General features: G+C 43.5%; 1 protein-coding gene across 1 annotated transcript in view; it reads left to right on the top strand.

Annotated features, from left to right (window-relative positions):
• ITGA11 (integrin subunit alpha 11) overlaps positions 1–14970 on the top strand; it is a 149308-nt gene that overhangs the window by 125474 nt on the left and 8864 nt on the right. The window contains exons 23-28 of the mRNA XM_070762793.1: positions 3920–4009; positions 4150–4240; positions 4328–4441; positions 7365–7451; positions 9820–9930; positions 12679–12774. Of these exons, the coding sequence (XP_070618894.1) occupies positions 3920–4009; positions 4150–4240; positions 4328–4441; positions 7365–7451; positions 9820–9930; positions 12679–12774 (589 nt within the window). The remainder of the gene's footprint in view (positions 1–3919; positions 4010–4149; positions 4241–4327; positions 4442–7364; positions 7452–9819; positions 9931–12678; positions 12775–14970) is intronic.

Below are 14970 nucleotides of genomic sequence, written 5' to 3'. Positions count from 1 at the left end.
GCATGGGGGAATTAAGACATCACCCCCAGGCTTTCTTATATTTAATGTTTGGTATGTATGTGCTGTATGGTTTTTTAAATTGTTGGGGTTTTTTATATAATTTTATTATTAGATTTGTTCCATTGTTATACTGTTTTTATTATTGTTGTGAGCCGCCCCGAGTCTTCGGAGAGGGGCGGCATACAAATCTAATAAATTGAATTGAATTGAATTTAGTATGATTGTTGAATGAATGATATTGATGGTTTTTCTTTTTTTAATTAGAATTTTAAAGACTGTTTTTTTAATGTATTATTTGGATTGCTATTATTGTTTCTTGTTTTTCTGTACATGCTGTGAGCTGCCTCGAGTCCTCGGAGAGGGGCGGCATACAAATCCAATTAAATAAATAAATAAATAAATCTGGTCCAACCCCCCTGCCCAAGCAGGAGACCCTACACCATTTCTGACAGATGGCTGTCCAAATCTGTTCTTGAAAGCCTCCAGTGATGAAGTTCCCACAACTTCCGAAGGGAACTTCTGTTCCATTGTTTGACTGTTCTCACTGTCAGGAAATTTATCCTTATTTCCAGATTGAATCTCTCCTTGATCAGTTTCCATCCTTTGTTCTTTCTCTGGCCATTGGAAAATAATCCGGACATATAGATTACCTTTTCAGAGACTCAGAAGTCAAAATTTCTCTTGGGGAATGGGGAGTTTGTCCAGTTCCACTATAGAATATTGATATTGTACTGATTCCTGGGAAGTTCCCACAGGTCTAATTTTGCCTTTGGAAATGTTTTCAAGTTAAATGGATTTGTTGGCAATAAATACTATTTCAAATGCAAATACATTGCTTGGGATGGCACTATTATGAAGCAGACTTTTAATTTCTTTTTTTTAAGTGTTCATAAAGTATCAGCCTTGCCATTCATCTAAAGGGAATTATAATACACCCTTCCTGGAAATGTGAAATAGCAATAGCATATAGACTTATATACTGTTTCAGTATAGTGCTTTTACAGCCCTCTTTAAGCTGTTTACAGCCCTTTTAAAGTGGTTTACAGCCCTTTTAAAGTGGTTTACAGAGTCAGCATTTGCCCCCAACAATCTGGCTCCTCATTTTACCAACCTCAGAAGGATGGAAGGCTGAATCAACCTTGAACTGGTCAGAATCAAACTCCTGACTATGGGCACAGTTAGCCTACAATGCTACATTCCAACCACTGGCTCTAGGACTCTAACTAGGGCTTTAACCATTGTGTTCTAACCACTGCGCCACCACAACTATTTGCAACCATTTCCCACTCCCAGACAAAAATTCATATGGAGAAAATACTCAGCCAATGATATTCATAATGCCTTGTTATAATTTGAAAGCAACATGATAATATAAACTAATTTGTATTTGTATTTATTAGATTTGTATGCCGCCCCTCTCTGAAGACTCGGGGAGGCTAACAACAATATAAAAAGACAATGTAAACAAATCTAATATTAAAACAATCTTAAAAACCCCAATTTAAACAACCACTCATACATACAAGCATACCATGTATAAATTCTATAAGCCTAGGGGGAAGGGAAATTTCAATTCCCCCATGCCTGACGACAGAGGTGGGTTTTAAGGAGCTTGCGAAAGGCAAGGAGGGTGGGGGCAACTCTGATATCTGGGGGGAGCTGGTTCCAGAGGGCCGGGGCCGCCACAGAGAAGGCTCTTCTCCTGGGTCCCGCCAAACGACATTGCTTAGTCGACGGGACCCGGAGAAGGCCAACTCTGTGGGACCTAACCAGTCGCTGGGACTCGTGCAGCAGAAGGCGGTCCCAGAGATATTCTGGTCCGAAGCCATGAAGGGCTTTATAGGTCATAACCAACACTTTGAATTGTGACTGGAAATTGAAAGGCAACCAATGCAGACTGCGGAGTGTTGGTGTAACATGGGCATACCTTGGGAAGCCCATGATTGCTCTCGCAGCTGCATTCTGCACGATCTGAAGTTTCCGAACACTTTTCAAAGGTAATTGTTGCTATCGGTGAAACAAACCATGGGACCTTTAAACCATGGGTCTAAGGATTGGACTTGATAGCTCTTGAGCTTCCTTCTAACTCTATTCTTAAGCAACGGGGATTCACAACACTGGGCAATTTTTCCAACCTGGAGAGTAGTTATCCTTTATTTATATTCTGCCTTTCAGGAATAAAAATACACAAGGGAAGTGAAACGTAAGGCTGAAGGAGGAGTTTTGTCCATCACAGCTAAATGAAAGTGAATATTTATATCCAGTTTTGGCTGATCTGTTTCCAATTTTTTCTCAAATTCTGGACATTATTTCTTTTCACACAGCATAACTGAAGCTGGAAGAGGCCATGGCAAACTACCTCCATACTGTTGCCAGGAAAACATGTGTTAATAATGTCTCCAGAAGCTGCAGATTCGTTTTTTAAACGGAGTGCAATTTTATGTCACTCTCACACTTTTTAAATTATTTATTTATTATTACATTTATATCGCTGCCTATTCGCCTATGGCGACTCAAGGCAGCTTACAGAATGAGCATGCTTTTACTTCTAAGTTTGTCTCTCTTTCCTAATAAGAAAAAAAAAGTTGGTGTGTTTAAGTTGCAACTCCCTAGCTGCATTTTCTGAAAGAAAGAAAAAAAAATAGCAAGTCAAGCAAATTGCAGATGGAAAAGATCCCAGGATAATATCAAATCCATAATTCCAGTCAGTGGTGGAAAAAAAACACATTTTTCTCCTCGCTTCAGCTAGGAATGTTGACTCATATGAAGCAAAGATCAGCTTTGACATGTCTATAATGCATTTATTAAGCCAGTACAGCATTGGCAAACTCACTGAGACTTCAATTGACAGAAATTGCTACTCTTGGGAAGGAGACCAGAACAAATACAGGCATTAATTGCCCAGAGGAAAAAGTGAGCTGGGTGAGTTGGTGGGTGTCTGTTTATGAGTCTAACAGCTCCTAGTAAAAATCAGTGGGGTTCTCTAAGGCAGTGTTTCCCAACCTTGGCAACTTGAAGATATTTGGACTTCAACTCCCAGAATTCCCCAGCCAGTAAATGCTGGCTGGGAAAGTCTGGGAGTTGAAGTCCAGATGTCTTCAAGTTGCCAAGTTTGGGAAACACTGCTCTAGGGAGTCAGTGCCTCCCCTAGGAGGGGCAGCTATCACTTTATGGCCAATCAGAATAGAATAGAATAGAATAGAATTCTTTATTGGCCAAGTGTGATTGGACACACAAGGAATTTGTCTTTGGTGCAGATGCTCTCAGTATACATAAAATATACATTTGTCAAGAATCATGTGGTACAACACATAATGATTGTCATAGGGGTCAAATAAGCAATGAAGAAACGATCAATATTAATAAAAAACTTAGGATACAAACAACAAGTTACAGTCATACAGTCCTAAGTGGGAGGAAAAGGATGATAGGAATGATGAGAAAAACTAGTAGAAATAGAAGTGCAGACTTAGTAGAAAGTTTGACAGTGTTGAGGGAATTATTTGTTTAGTACAGTGATGGCGTTCGGGAAAAAACTGTTCTTGTGTCTAGTTGTCTTGGTGTGCAGTGCTCTATAGCAACATTTTGAGGGTATGAGTTGAAACAGTTTGTGTGCAGGATGTGAGGGATCAGTAAAAATTTTCCCCGCCCTCTTTTTGACTCGTGCAGTATACAGGTCCTCAATGGATGGCAGGTTGGCAGCACTTGTTTTTTCTGCAGTTCTAAAGTCTGTGTCAGTCCTGTTGGGTTGCAGAACCAAACCAGACAGTTATAAAGGTGCAGATGACAGACTCAATGATTCCTCTGTAGAACTGTATCAGCAGCTCCTTGGGCAGTTTGAGCTTCCTTCAGCATTGTACCTTTCTCATAAGAATGGATGGTCTCAAAATGGATCTCTGTTTCCATTTCCACGTTCTAGTGACAGTGAAGAACAAGAAGCCACGAAAGAGGACAATTCTGCTCTCCTCAAGTTTCAGCTGAAATATGAAACCGATCTTCTCTTTACCAGGTATTTTGGATGTGTGCAGAGAGAGAGTTTTGTGCTACCATAATTCATCATTCTGAAAATGATGGTGTGTTCTATGAACTTCTGAAAAGTGGGATCCATTTTTATTTTAATTGGGTTCTCCTTTTTTTGCTGCTGTTCAGGAGTTCCAGCCAGAACTATTATGAGATCGAACCCAACAATTCTCTGCAGACATACGATAGAATCGGCCCGCCATTTAATTGCAGTTTTAAGGTAAATTCATTTTTGTTCTAAGCAGCATATTGGCAAGGGGAGATGGCTTCTTGCAGAAGAAGGTCTCATGATGCGTTTTTCCTTCAGCTACAGAATCTGGGCCTCTTCCCTGTTGATGGGATAGTTATCAAAATCACAGTCCCTGTGGCCACACGAGGGGGGAATCGCCTTCTGCAGCTAACGGGCTTTCATGGACCAGAGGTATCCAGAGCTCTTACTTTTTCTTTTTTTTAAACTTTTCTTTATTAAGTTTTCACATATAATTCAAATCACACATTATTCTATTTTACAGATTATAAACCATCTCTATTAGCATTCTTATAGTAATTTTTTACCTGTTACATTCCATTATATACATTATATTTCGTACTTTTATTTTCTAATATTTATTACATTCACTAAATGGTAAATAATTTTTTTTACAAGGTAGCTGTTGATTGTTTCGATTGTACTGTTGTTTCAAATTATATTATTTCTATATTCTCTTTTGAACCCATTCATGCCATTTTTGCCATGTTCGTTTTGATTCCATGATTTTGTTTCCCTTGATTGAGTTAGTGAGTTCGTCCATCTCCACGCATGTATATATTTTATCTATAATTAAGTCTTCCGTCGGGGTCTGGTCATTTTCCCAGAGTTGTGCTATCGCAATTCTTGTTGCAGTGTTTATATGTGTTGTAAGAAGCATTGTTTGTTTTGAGTAATGTTTTCTCCAAATTCCTAATAGCATGGCTTCCGGGGTAAATTCTATTTCCTCTTTTGTAATCTCTGAGAGCCAGGTATGAGTTCTTTTCCAGATTTTTTGTGTCATAGGACATGACCACCACATATGGAAAAAAGTACCTCTTTCGTTTTTACACTTCCAACATGTGTCTGATAATGTTGGGTAAATCTTTGCTAACCTTACGGGAGGGATATACCATCTGTAAAACTTTTAGAGCTCTTAATTATTATTTTGGTATTAGAGAACCTCAAGATATGAGCTTGAACAATCAATCAGGTACCTCAAGAAAATTCAGTCAGTCAATCAACCAACCAATCAATCAATGAAAACATGCAGTGTTGAAAATTATAATTCCAGCAGCTATCAGGGAAGATATAAACAGAAATTAGATTGAAGCAGTGAAATACTATAGAAAACGGTCCTATGCAGTGTTTCCCAACTTGGGGCGTGAGCAATTTGAGGGGGGCAATTTTATTTTTAATGAGGGCAATTGGAACCTTGTTTAAACCAAGTTAATGGCCTTTTAGCCTTCCTCGGCATGAGTAGGAGTTCACTTTTTAAATAGTAAGAACTATATGACATTTGCAGGTGGGTGGGTGGAGGGGACATCTGGATTTTAGAGATTTTATTTATTTATTACTTATTATTTATTTTATTTATTACTTAGATTTGTATGCCGCCCCTCTCCGAAGACTCGGGGCGGCATACGAGATGCTTAGGTGGGGCATGGCCAAAAAAAAGTTGGGAGCTACGGGCTACAAGAATGGTGGAAGGTCTTAAGCATAAAACGTATCAGCCGCCCCGAGTCTACGGAAAGGGGCGGCATACAAATCTAATAAATAAATAATAAAATAAATAAATCAGGAAAGACTTAATGAACTCAATCTGTATAGTCTGGAGGACAGAAGGAAAAGGGGGGAACATGATCAAAACATTTAAATATGTTAAAGGGTTAAAGAAGGTTCAGGAGGGAAGTGTTTTTAATAGGAAAGTGAACACAAGAACAAGGGGGCACAATCTGAAGTTAGTTGCGGGAAAGATCAAAAGCAATATGAGAAAATATTATTTCACTGAAAGAGTAGTAGATCCTTGGAACAAACTTCCAGCAGACGTGGTTGGTAAATCCACAGTAACTGAATTTAAACATGCCTGGGATAAACATATATCCATTGTAAGATAAAATACAGGAAATAGTATAAGGGCAGACTAGATGGACCATGAGGTCTTTTTCTGCCGTCAGTCTTCTATGTTTCTATGTTTCTATGATCTACTGGTCTAGTTGGATTTTCACGAGTTGGATTTTCTTGATTATTCTCCTCCCAATTGCTATTTGGAACTAAAAAGGGTCCTTGTATAATATAGTATACCGTGTTTCCCCGAAAGTAAGACAGTGTCTTACTTTCTTTTTACCCCCAAAAGCCCCACTACGTCTTACTTTCGCGGTATGTCTTACATTGGAAAAAAATTGAAAGGGTCGCGTTCCCGAAGGCATCTCCCCAGAGTCCAGAAGGGCAGCCGCGGGACAGGAGCCTCGTGAGCCCTTTTCCAAGTTCAACCTCAGGGCTCCAAGCGGCGTGCACGCATGGAGCCACAGATGCATGTCGGGGAAGTGTGTGTCTGGAGGGGAGGAGCCGCTCTGCGCAGTTGGGCAGCCCCACCTGCCTGCTGGAAAGGAGGCGGGCGAAGGAGGGCGCAGCTCCGGCCGCTTGCCTTGGAGCTGGTCGGCCTCGCTGGCCGCTTGCAGCCGAGCCTCGGCAGGACTCGGTTGCTGGGACGAGCACCTTCGCTGCAAGCCGCCGCCCGCTCGGCTTGCTTCGGACCAGCGCCATCCTTCGCTTTGCCAAGCCGGTGAAGAGGCGGTGGCGCCGTGGCGAGGCGAAGGCAAGGGGCGCGCGGGGAGCTTGGAAGCGACGTCATCGGGCTCCCCCCCCCGGCAATACCCCCGTGTTTCCCCGAAAGTAAGACATATGTCTTACTTTCGGGGTACGGCTTATATTAGCCGACCCCCCTGAAACCCCCGATACGTCTTACAATCAGGGGTGTCTTACTATTGGGGAAACAGGGTAGTATGTATAATATAGTATTCCTTTGTACAAGCTGGACAGATGGAAGACATTAAGACCCCAAGAGAAGAGATCCAAGAGCTTTCGTAGCCAAAGTAGCATTTAACAGTGGATTGTAAGGCGTGCAATCACATTTTTCTAGAGTGATTGTGGAGGAATGCCTGCCTCCTTAAAGTCACAGAGTTGGTTTTGCATATCCCCTTGAAGGCCAGACCTCAAAATAAACCAAAGCACGTGTTTATTTGATTAATGACTCCAGTCTCTCTCTCTCTCTCTCTCTCTCTCTCCCTTCCTCCCTCCCTCTCTCTCTCTCTCCCTCTCTCTCTCTCTCTTATAGAATGGTATGATGTGCAATATTGGAGGCAATAACACAGACTATCGAATGACACCCTCTGATGAGGATTTGGGCCGCCATCCCCAGCTGGTGAGTCCTTTCAGTATCACAGTATCATAGTGAAGGTTCTATGGCCGCTTCATGAGCACAACAGGCTGCCAACAAAGAGTAACCCTCTGAAACACTGACAACCAACTCTAGACCTTCGGAGAGCTGCAGAAGGATGGGCACTCTATCTGATTACTTTCCCTTTTCTATATAGTGGAGATTGACATTTCTCTCTTCCAATCACAAGAAGTATTTATCAGTGCCTTACCAATTACTATGCTTCAGGGGGCGATTCCCGAGTCGTGTCTTGTCCTTTGCTACATGCATTTCCCTATTTTTGGACCACAGTTTATCAAGTGAGCAGTCCAGCTTTGAAGGACTTGCCAGTGATGCTGATAAAATGACTTCCTGAAGGTTCCCTCCCTTCCCAGTTCAAAGTTAGCTTGGTGTAAAACAACCTTTCATCAGTTCTCTCATTTGAAAGTTTCTCCACTAGGAGGACAATATTTGTCCTTTTACAAAAAAAAGGCTAGTCTCCCTCCAAACCCTCCTAACTGTAGCAACTCATAACATGTAAATGTCTGGATCTACCTGCTGGAATCTGGCAAGGTTGATCCAAAAGAAGAAGCAAATGCCATTTGATTCTGGATAAGTTATAGCAGTGTTTCCCAACCTTGGCAACTTGAAGATATTTGGACTTCAACTCCCAGAATTCCCCAGCCGGCTGGGGAATTCTGGGAGTTGAAGTCCAGATATCTCCAAGTTGCCAAGGTTGGGAAACACTGAGTTATAGCACTAGCAATAGCACTTAGACTTATATACCACTTTATAGTGCTTTACAACCCTTTCTAAGTGGTTTACAGAGTCAGCATATTGGGCCCCCAACAATCTGGGTCCACATTTTACCGACCTGGGAAGGATGAAAGGCTGAGTCAACTTTGAGCCTGGAGAGATTTGAACTGCCAAATTGAAGGTAGCGGGCTGTCAACAGAATGCAGTACTGCATTCTAACCACTGTGCCACCATGGCTCAGAATCTAAAAGACTCATAGGCTTTTTTTAGCAGTGATGGCGAACCTATGGCACGGGTGCCATAGGTGGCACACAGAGCCGTATCTGCTGGCACGCAAGCCGTTGCCCTAGCTCAGCTCCATCCTGCATGTGTGTGCCAGCCAGCTGATTTTTTGTTTGCAGAGAGGCTCTTAGGAGGGTGTTTTTGGTTTCCAGGTAGCCTCCGGGAGAGGGGGGAGGGCGTTTTTACCCTCCTCTTGCTCCAGGGAAGCCTTTGCAGCCAGGGGACGACGAAACATGAGCCTTCTGGGCCCACAAGGAGTTGGTAAACAGGCTGTTTCTGGCCTTCAGAGGGCCTCCAGGGGGCAGGAGAAGCTGTTTTTGCCCTCCCCAAGCATTGAATTATGGATGTGGGCACTCACACATGCACAATGGCAGCATTGCATGCTCTTTCAGCACTCAACAGAAAAAAGGTTCACCATCATTGCCTTATAGAATCTAACACATAATATACAGTATAGACACATACATAGAAGCCCCAAAGAGGCTTCTCCCCACCTTTTCCGGCCCTGCTTCCTCCCAGGAGATTCCCAGAGAGGCCCCACAGAGGCTTCTCCCCACTTTTTCCGGTTACAGTTTCGGAGGCTCAGGTTTGTAAGTGGAAAATGGTTCTTGAGAAGAGGCAAAAAAAATCTTGAACACCGGTTCTTATCTAGAAATGTTCATAAGTAGAAGCGTTCTTAGGTAGAGGTACCACTGTATTTACTACCTTATGCCAATGCATTCTACACTAGCTCAAGTTTCTGAATGCTCTTCAAGGGTAGACCCATGTATAATGCATGTACTCGCCCAGACAAGAGGTTACAAGGGCATGAGTGATAACACGATACACACACCAGTCTAGGTGCAGATACACCACAACTTGAAGGTATGCAAAAGCCTTCCTACATACAGTTGTCAATTGCTCCTCAAGCAGAAGCTATGAGTCCAAGAAGATCCCCCATCATGTCTGTCTGAGATGGTGGCCCACGATGGAAAGTTACCAGACCAGAAGATCCACTCCTAGAGCCTCTCCATCTTGCCTAGATTGATCCAAAGACTGTGCCATCATATCTTGGACCCTACAACCTCCAAACACTTGGACAACCCATAGCATCACTCAGGAAACCTGGGGGTGGAGGGTGGGAGATGAAAGCTGGATGTCATCTACATGTTGGTGATACTTCATTCCAAACGGTCAGATGACCTCACCCAGCAGCCTCATGTTGATGGCCTCAGGTGAGTTCATGCAGCCATTTGGAAGGAAATTCCATCCATCAAAGAACTTTCATGTCAAAGTGGGGAAGTAGATGGCCCAATATCTTACATTCCACCAAATCTCGCTTGTCTTTTTGTTCCAGAACTACAGTAATTCTGACGTGATTTCAATCGACTGCAGTGTGAATCTGGCTGCCAATCAAGAAGTCAGCTTTCTCTTATATGGAAGTTTGTGGATGAGGACACTAGGAATGGTACGGACAAGTTGCAAATTGCCATCTTTGCTAACAGCCAAACACAAGCAATGGGCCTTAGGCCCTGCTCTTCCAGGCCATGCGTTTTCCTACGGGTGGGGTGATGGCCAGATTTTTTTACCTTCCATACTAACTTCTCTTTCAGTGGTAATAATAGTTATCCCAAAGCAAGAGTTCTTAGTCCATCTAGAGCAGTGATTTTCAATCTTTTTTGAGCCGCGGCACATTTTTTACATTTACAAAACCCTGGGGCACATTGAGCGGGGGGGAGGGTGGGGGCTAAAAAAAGTTTGGACAAAAAAAATTCTCTCTCTTCCTCCCTTTCACTCCCTTTCACTCTATTTCTCTCTCCCTCCCTCTTTCTCTGCCTTCCTTCTTTCTTTCTTTCTCTCTCTCTCCCTCTTTCTTTCTCTTCCTTCCTTCCTCTCTTTTTTGCTCTCTTTCTCTCTCCCTCCCTCCCTCCCTCTATGTCTTTCTCTCTCTCTCCTTCCCTCCCTCTCTTTCTTTCTCTCTCTTGCTTTCTTTCCCTTGTTCTCTTTCTCTCTCTCTCTTGCTTTCTTTCTCTCTCTGAGCTTCACGGCACACCTGACCATGTCTCACAGCACACTAGTGCGCCGCGGCACACTGGTTGAAAAACACTGATCTAGAGAACAAGAGTTTCCAAAGTCCGCATTAGTTGCTGGCTAACTGCAAAGAGAGAATGTGGTCCTAGCAGGAGCAGCTGGGAATCTAAGATGAACATATCTTCAAGGAAATTTAAAATGAGATTAGATTTCAAAGAAAGAAAAGTGTGATCCTCTACCACTAAAAAATTAAATAGGGTAAAAATGGAAACAGCACGAATGGTCCCTTCATGGAACTGAAAGTCTTACCAGTGATGCCCCATTTTGCAGATTTTGTATATTTCCCCTCTCACATCATATTTTTGGAGTATAAGATGCAGCTCCCCCCCACCCCACAAAAGAGGGTAGAAATGTTGGTGTGTGTTATACAGTGATCCCTCGATTATCGCGAGGGTTCCGTTCCAAGACCCCTCGCGATAATCGATTTTTCGCGATATAGTGGTGCGGAAGTAAAAACACCATCTGCGCATGCGCGCCCTGTTTTCCATGGCCGCGCATGCGCAGATGGTGTTTTTACTTCCGCACCTGGGAAGACCCAGGGAAAGTTCCTTCTGCCGCCCAGCAGCTGATCTGCTCGGCAGCGCCGCAGCAGCGAGGAGCCGAAGATCGGGGTTTCCCCTTTGCGTGGGCGGCAGGGAAGACCCAGGGAAGGTTCCTTCCGCTGCCCAGCAGCTGATCTGCTCGGCAGCGCCGCAGCAGCGAGGAGCCGAAGATCAGGGTTTCCCCGCCGCCCACGCAAAGGGGAAACCCTGATCTTCGGCTCCTCGCTGCTGCGGCGCTGCTGAGCAGATCAGCTGCTGGGCGGCCGAAGGAACCTTCCCTGGGTCTTCCCCGCCGCCCACGCAAAGGGGAAACCCCGATCTTCAGCTCCTCGCTGCTGCCCGCCCGCCGCTCGCCCGCCCGCCCGCCGCTCGAGAGCAAGAGGGGGAGAGATAGAGAAAGAGAGAGAAGGAAAGAAAGAGATGAGAGAGGGAGGAAGAGAGTGTGAGAGAGGAAGAAGCAAGATAGAGAAAGAGAGAGAGAAAGAAAGATGAGAAAGGAAGAGAGTGATGTCATCGGGTGGGAAAATATTTTTAATTAATATTTTTTGAAAAATCGCGATATAGCGTTTCGCGAAGATCGAGATCGCGAAAATCGAGGGATCACTGTATACCAATGGGGCAAAAATGGGGAGTGCAGTTGGGAGATCTGCAGATGGCTCCTAGGGGCTGAAGAGAAGGCAAAAATGCCTATTTTTGCAAAAAAATGGCAAAAACAGGCCATTTTTTGCAAAAACAGGAGTGTTTTTTCCTTCCCAATCCCCAGCCCCGAGAAACACTCTGCAGGCTTCCCAAATCCTTTGTGAACCTGTTTTTTTTTTTGCAAAACCCATGAAATATTGGGCTGTTTTTACAAAAAAAAGCCAGGGTGCACAGAAGGTTTGGTAGGCCTGCAGAGTGCTCCTGAGAGCCAGGGAAGACAAAAACTTTATTATTGTATTTAGCTTTTCAAAATCTTGGTGCATCTTATACACTGTTGCATCTTATAGTCCAAAAAATATGGTACTCCTTTTCCTATCCGCCAAATTACAGTTCCTTTATAACAGGGATGTCACAGCAGCGTCATGTAACATATTGGGACTCCCCCCCCCCATCACTAAAATGGTTTTGGGCGTGGCCAACGTGTAATGCATCTGTTTTACAGTCCTGCTCTATAACCGAGGACACATCAACGCACCTTGAGAGACTAGGAAGGAATTATGAAGAACGAACAGGCTATTTTGCTGCCCTCCTCTTGTGTCAGGTGGTAGAATTCTTCTGGGTGTGATCAGTGCATTCATCCAAAAGAACATTCTAGCCTCTGTAGACAATAATTAATTAGAGTGAATCAATTCTAACTAAACTCGGTGGCCTGTCTCCCTATTAGGATGTTCGGAGAGGGGCGGCATACAAATCTAATGAATGAATGAATAAATGAATGAATGAATAAATGTGTTCGTACATGGCTTCCTAAGCAATGGTTTGTTGGTTTGGGACAATATATTGTGTGAACTTAATATTCATGGCTTCGTCTATTAAGCTATAGTTAATATCAAACATGGCTTAGTGTTATGTGTGAAGAGAGCCACTGATTCTCTCCTATCCAGCTGAAATTCAAGACCCTGAGATTCATCTTCAATGCTGCCTTGCAAAGAGGGTTTCGTAGTGCCTTTGTCTTCAGAGAGGAGGATCCTAGTCGCCAGGTAAGCCCATAGATCACAGGTCCTCTTTTACAGTGGCTCCAGTCAAGTTGACCCTTTGGAGGTCAGTCGCCTTAAGATGCTACTGGAAACTGAAGCTTGATTTTGGGATTATAGGAATCTGTGAACTCTAGTTTTCACATTTCTTTTGATCTGACCTTATGTTTAAACCTCATGGTTTAAAAAATACAGTACAGTGGTACCTCTACTTATGAACTTAATTCGTTCTGTGACCAGGTTCTTAAGTGGAAAGGTTTGTAAGAAGAAGCTATTTTTCCAATAGGAATCAATGCAAAAGCAAATAATGTGTGCAATTGGGGAAACCACAGGGAGGGTGGAGGCCCTGTTTCCATCCAAAGGAGCAGCAGGATCATAAACGTCTACCAACTAACACAACAGGAGATTCCTAAAGAGGCCCCAGAGAGGCTTCTCCCTACCTTTTCTGGCCCTGTTTCTTCCCAGGAGATTCCTAGAGAGGCCCCATGGAGGCTTCTCCCTGCCTTTTCCGGCCCTGTTTCCTCCCAGAAGATTTCTAAAGAGGCCCCACGGACGCTTCTCCCTGCCTTTTTCCGGCCCTGTTTCCTCCCAGGAGATTCCTAGAGAGGCCCCACAGAGGCATCTCCCCGCCTTTTCTGGCCCTGTTTCCTCCCAGGAGATTCCTAGAGAGGCCCCACAGAGGCTTCTCCCTGCCTTTTCTGGCCATGTTTCCTCCCAGGAGATTCCTAGAGGGGCCCCACAGAGACTTCTCCCTGCCTTTTCCGGTTACAGTTTTGGAGGGTCGGGTTTGTAAGTGAAAAATGGTTCTTGAGAAGAGGCAAAAAAATCTTGAACACCCGGTTCGTAAGTAGAGGCATTCATAGGTAGAGGTACCACTGTATTTCTTTCCAGGCCAAAAAAAGAGAGGAAGAGACAAAGGTAGCAGCCACCCCCATGCTATCAAAAAGCTGCCTCTTTTTTATATGTGCCGCAATATGTATAAAAAAGGGACAGGGCTTTGACAAAAGGCTTGTGGTTGAATTATTTGACCCCCTCGTGGACACCGCTGACCAGTCTACAGGCTCCTCTCTTCCCTAATTCAGTGGTGTAACTCGTCTTGCTACTGGTGACTTTAATATGACTTTTTGCCCTTTGGAGAAACTTGGCTTCAACTGTCATTCTGGCATTAATCACAGTAGCCAAGGAGTTTCTTAACATGGTGATTCCTGCAAGTCTTTCTATTACTGATAATAGCAATCTTGACATTATTAACAAGAAAGAACATTACAGTGGCATAATAGCATTACTTTGGAAAAGAAATGATTCCAAAACAGCTGGATATAAAGTTCTTAAGAAATTTATAAATTGTGGCGGGGGTTGCAGTACGTTATAGTCTGCGTGAAAGACTAGAGTGAAACTGATGAATATTTCAGCCATTCATCAGCTGCATATTCCCCAGTGGGTGTGGTTTGAACTTTAACTGCCACAGTAATGTGTAATCAGTGTGGGAGTTCAAAACCCCTGCAGGACAATGCGTTGCCAACCTTTAACTCAGTGTTTCCCAACCTTGGCATCTTGAAGAGGTCTGGACTTCAACTCCCAGAATTCCCCAGCCAGCAAATGCTGGCTGGGGAATTCTGGGAGTTGAAGTCCAGATCTCTTCAAGTTGCCAAGGTTGGTAAACACTGCTTTAACCAAACTAATAGGGTGTTGTGTTCTAAAGTTGAAGAGCACCTCGTTTTAGAAATAAAGAATTATTTGAGGGAGAACAGAAGTTTTGAACAAAATTTTTAAAAAATTAAATTCTGAACCAAATTGCTAAAGTAATGAATGTACAGAAACAGAGTGGAACTTTGTATTGCATATCTTTTAACCTCCATTTCTGGGGTTTGAGCTCGTTTGGGAATTAATGGCTACCATGACAATCAGGAACTTCTCCCAAGTCATATTGGCCTGATCAACTCTGCAACATCTTCCCTCAAAGCTGAAGAGATATGATATTGTTTGGGATGACCTTTCCATGGACCAGTCAATCACTTATTCATGATGATGGATTTAACCAGGACTATTAAAGCATTCAGGAAGGCTCATTAACATGATCCCTGCAGGTACCAGTTAGACCTGGAGGGTTTTTGGTTACCGGATTCCATAGTGTCATCCCCAAGCCCCCAACACTTTACCCTTAGATTATCTACGGTTGACCTACCCAGATTCCTAAGAGGT

Source organism: Erythrolamprus reginae, chromosome 10, assembly GCF_031021105.1.
Source record: "Erythrolamprus reginae isolate rEryReg1 chromosome 10, rEryReg1.hap1, whole genome shotgun sequence".
Taxonomy (NCBI): Eukaryota; Metazoa; Chordata; class Lepidosauria; order Squamata; family Dipsadidae; genus Erythrolamprus; species Erythrolamprus reginae.
This window is presented reverse-complemented; position numbering and strand designations above follow the sequence as displayed.